Source organism: Silurus meridionalis, chromosome 7, assembly GCF_014805685.1.
Source record: "Silurus meridionalis isolate SWU-2019-XX chromosome 7, ASM1480568v1, whole genome shotgun sequence".
Lineage (NCBI taxonomy): Eukaryota > Metazoa > Chordata > Actinopteri > Siluriformes > Siluridae > Silurus > Silurus meridionalis.
In genome coordinates, this window is record NC_060890.1 from 27584522 (window position 1) to 27589499 (window position 4978).

A 4978-nucleotide genomic window follows, 5' to 3' on the forward strand; every position below is an offset into this window, starting at 1 on the left:
TATCATGGATGGATGGAAGCATGGATAGTTAGATATAGAAATAGTTGGACGGATGGACGAACAGATGGAGGGATTACTGATTTTGATAAAAGTTCAGGTAATCAGTGCTGTAATGGTGGAATTTTGTATAATCTGCTCTTCATATAATAAAGAAGACTGAATATAAATGAAATAAAAGCTCAGTGAGGAGGAGTTTATCTGCAGGATCTGTTGTTCTCTTTATTTTAATGCATTGAGGAAAGTTTTATTATTCATCATCATTCATACATACATACGTGTTTCATCCATCAGAGAGGAACAAATTAAGTCCTCACGTGTGTGTAGGTGATGTTCATGTTATTGAGCTTCAGCATACAGTAAATGTGAGCTTTACCCGTACTACTGTGTGTGTGTGTGTGTGTGTGTGTGTGTGTGTGTGTGTGTGTGTGTGTGTGTGTGTGTGTTGGACGAACAGATCAAACGCAGAGTATCCAGTAAAGAGAAGATATTTTATAGACTTTATTAAAAAGTGTCGCAAATCCCTGAAATGAAGCCATAATCAGGATCAGTTACACCTTCAACACTCCACACCTTCATCTGTGCATATGAGAACATGGTGGAAGGAGATATATCTCCATTACCCCTGTAACCAATCAGCACACAGTATTTACCTCCATTACCCCTGTAACCAATCAGCACACAGTATTTACCTCCATTACCCCTGTAACCAATCAGGATTCAGATCAGAAACTACACTAACACTGATTTAACATGTTAGTAATTTATGATCTTTATCACAGAAAAGTTGTTTGAAACCCCACAATGGTCCTCAAGCTAACTCAGGAGTTCATGATGTTCTCTCAGAAGTTCAGACCTGCTCCCTATGTAGTCCACCTTCTCCTGAATGGAACTTTGATGAGAACATTGCTGGGTATTACATTCCATGATGAAGAACATCCCACATAATCAGCACAAACACACACACACACACACACACACACACACACACACACACACACACACACACACACTGTAAAACGTTCAGGTGCCCTGGTGATGGAGCTCCAAGCTGTTGGAGTTAGCTTTAGCGCTGGTGGCTTGACGAGGCACAGTGAAGTGAACTCTGACATCATGAACTCTGGTCCTGTGCAGGAACAAGGACACGGCCGACACACAGCTCTTCTTAAAGGTCTCGTTCATGAAGGCATAAACGATGGGGTTGTTGAAGGAGTTGGAGAAACCGATTGCCTGAACCACGGCCATGATCATGTTCAGGGTCACCTCGTCATACTTCTGCTCCAGATTGTCTGAGGAAAATAAACACAGGAAGACGGATGAAAAGACTGTGTGTAATGGTGTAGTGCACGAGTGCTGGTCAGAAGGTGCAGCTGATGTTTGCTCCATCAGACTGTTGCTGATAAGATACCATCAGGTGACATGTTTAGTACCGTTACTTGAACTTTTAGAGCTTTATAAAAGTACCTAAAGTACTTTAGTGAGCAATGGTGGACCTCAAGATTAACTCAGAGATTGAGTAAGAAGATCCATTAAAGAACCGGTGCTATCAGGAGGAAGTTCAGCAGCATTGTGGGGAATGTAATCAGACATGTTTGAGGATCAGATGTAGATGTGTGGTTGAGATGTGTGGTGTATTTGTACTCACAGTACTCAAACAGCATGTGGACGGTGTGGAACGGAGCCCAGCAGATGGTGAACAGCAGCACAATGGTGATCATCATCTTCACCGCTCGCTTCTTCTTCCTGAGTGGGTTATAAATATTACCTTTCTGTCTTCACACAGCTTAGCAATGTTCTGCTCTATCATGCTAAAGACAGAAGATGATTTAGTTTTGTGTTCCTTTTAGAATAGTGGTAGAAGAACCAGACCTAAGGTCAAACTAGAAGGTGATGAGTAACTAATGTTACCTGGAGGAACCCTGTGTGTTGTGGGTGTGGCCTGGCCTGGTTGTAGCTTCAAACTGACCCTGTACTCAGATTAGATTAGCCCAAAGCTAACTGTCCTAGCTAAGTACATGCCTCAGAGGCTCCAGAGATCTGTGCTCCTTTCTCCTAGAACGTCTCTAATGAAGAGATGGTGTGAAGAATGATTATAAGTGATTCTTATATATGCAGAAAGGAAGTGAGTGTGGAACTGCAGAAATCCCCCCTTTATTGTTCTTAAGCAGCTTTTTCTCGTTTCTGTTCTTTACTGAAGTTTTTCCATTCAGGGAGGTTTTTACTGTAACTTCACATTTCAAACTCAAATATTTAACTTTTTACTACATTTAGTGAAATCAGTCCTTTTTATTAATGAGAATAAAAACGTAACTGGTGAAACACGCAGCGAGTCACCAATCAGGATCGAGCGCACGCTCTGTTTTACACGTGTTCTGATCGGCGCTCGGTGCATCTACTGATCACCAACATACAGTTCAGCATCAGTTCAACATCAAGCAGAACATTTAGAGAGGAATAAATGATGAAGAAACTCCAGACTGGAACTCACCACCACACACATGACCTCGTTTACACCAATCAGTGTTTGAGTCTTTAATCTCATTCTATTAATAGATCAGTGTGCTGAGAGTCACATTCGAGTCTTTACACAGAAACTGAGGTGATTCAGTGAAGAATCTTCGTACTTCATCCACCACTGGTTACTTCTTCACAATGGATCATATCTGAGTGAACATCAATCTGTTTACATAAATGTCAATCCTTCTTGGATGTTCTTTACTTCTACCTGTCATGTTCTCTAAGTGTGTGTGTGTGTGTGTGTGTGTATGTGTGTGTGTGTGTGTGTGTACCTGCAGATCTTGTTGATCTGGTTGTGGTTGATGGTATGGAGGACGGACGTGTCCCCGACCCTCTTGCGGATCCACAGCTCGATGCTGATGCGTGTGTAGAGGAACATCATGGCAGCCAGAGGCAGAACGAACAGAGCCACCATGATGAAGGTGGTGTACATCTTCCTCTGAAGCTCTGAGCTCCACAGCTCCTGACAGCACACGTGATGATTCTCATACAGGAAGTCGTATTTCACCTGACACACACACAAACAACAGGATCAGGTGTTTCTCTGTTAAAGGAACTTTTGTTGTTCTTGCAGGAAGTTCCATTTCACAGCTCGAGCTAAAACTCAAATCCAAGGAGGAAACTGAACCTCCAGCTGATCCTGATCAATGCAAATCCATGTTCTTCTAGGAGCTTCTCACTACACCTTTGGTTCCACAAATTATAATCTCCAATCAGTTACTATGACAACGTGTGCCTTTGTTCAAACTTGCTCCATATCAGGTATCTGTAAAGCTTAGTGTAGCTCCATAATCCTCAAACAATCAATCAGAGACAAACGTTCTGCTGCACAACACAATCCGAGACACAATATGTGCAAAAGTATCAGGACACCTGACCTTTCCAACCAAATGTGGTTCCAAACCTTACAAAAAGCTGGAGACACACACCTGTTCCAGACGTCTTCAGAGCATGAAATTTCTACTTTACTTGAACTAAGACCCCAAACCTGTTCCAGCATGAAAATCTGCTTTCATGAGTTGGAGAATGTGGAAGATCTCCTGCTATGGGCATGATGTTAACATGATGAATGTGAACACTGACTGCACCCCAGACTTCCTCACCTTCTCACACACTTCAGTATCTGACTTTACTAACACACTTGTAGATGAATCTCCACATAATCTAGTGGAACTGCAAACATTGCTGTGTGAAGTGTGTGAAGCACTAACATCTGACGTTCCTCCTAAAACATCAGTGCAGGAGAGCAGAACACAGTGCATTTTAAAAGAGATCAGTTTATTCATCTCAAAGGGAAGTGTGTGTGCGAGAGAGCATGCAAACCCATGACGAGGTTCTGTCTTTGTTTGCAGATCATCTCAGCAGGCATTGAGAAGGTCCTGACTTTGGGTCTTGACATTTCTCTAATTAAGCAGAACGCTGAAAGACTCAACACCTTTAATAACTCACCTCTAACTGCTGAACAAACAGCATGGGAGATCCCACCATGACTGAGAGCAGCCACACCAAGCCTGGAACACACACACACACACACACACACACACACACACACACAGCAATTACTACATTATCTTTCTGCATGAGTGATCGAGACCTTTTGTGCTCACTCCACTCTGTGACAGAAGTCTGTGAAGAGTCTGTGGAGCACTGCTGTGGGATTCATCTATCATTATTTCTCTTCAAAATTCAGAGCAGAACAAAGTGAACCAAAAACTCATCGATGCCATCAACAGATCCTCAGACGTCTGCTTTTCTCAGGCTCTCATTTTGAGATTTTTTTTATTTTTTTATCTGTAACTGCTTTGAAGGAAAAGAAACGTGTTTGAGTGTAGAAACCACTTTACACCACCTTACACTAACTCACATCATCTCACTCCACCTCACACCACCTCAAAACATCCCACACCTTCTCACACCTCCTCAAAACATCTCACACCTTCTCACACTATCTCACACCATCTCACACCACCTCAAAACATCTCACACCTTGTCACACTACCTCAAAACATCTCACACCTTGTCACACTACCTCACACTCTCACACCACCTCACACCATCTTACATTATCTCAAAACTTCTCACACCTTCTCACACCATCTCGAAACATCTCACACCTTCTCACACCACCTCACACCATCTCATACCATCTCACACCACTCACACCCTCGCATCATCTCACACCACCCACACCACCTGACACACTCACACCACCTGACACACTCACACCACCTCACACCATCTCACACCATCTCACACCACCTTACATCATCTCACAACATCTCAACCCACCTTAAATCACCTCACATCACCTCATACCATTTCATACCACCTTACACATCTCACATCATCTTACACCACCTCACATCATCTCACACCATCATCTCTGGATCATCTCGGGGATGTTTCTACACTGATTAGATTCCAGTAAATTGAATAGATTAGAACTGATTTAAAGAGAAACAGC

At 42.7% G+C, this 4978-nt stretch overlaps 1 protein-coding gene across 1 annotated transcript in view; it reads right to left on the minus strand.

Annotated features, from left to right (window-relative positions):
• Positions 1-474: 474 nt before the first annotated feature.
• The window catches only part of qrfprb (pyroglutamylated RFamide peptide receptor b), a 9005-nt gene continuing 4501 nt past the window's right edge, over positions 475-4978 (minus strand). The window contains exons 4-7 of the mRNA XM_046853155.1: positions 3964-4025; positions 2787-3022; positions 1643-1740; positions 475-1286 (exon numbers count right to left, since the gene is read on the minus strand). Coding sequence (XP_046709111.1) covers positions 1021-1286; positions 1643-1740; positions 2787-3022; positions 3964-4025 — 662 coding nt within the window. The 3' untranslated portion in view covers positions 475-1020. The remainder of the gene's footprint in view (positions 1287-1642; positions 1741-2786; positions 3023-3963; positions 4026-4978) is intronic.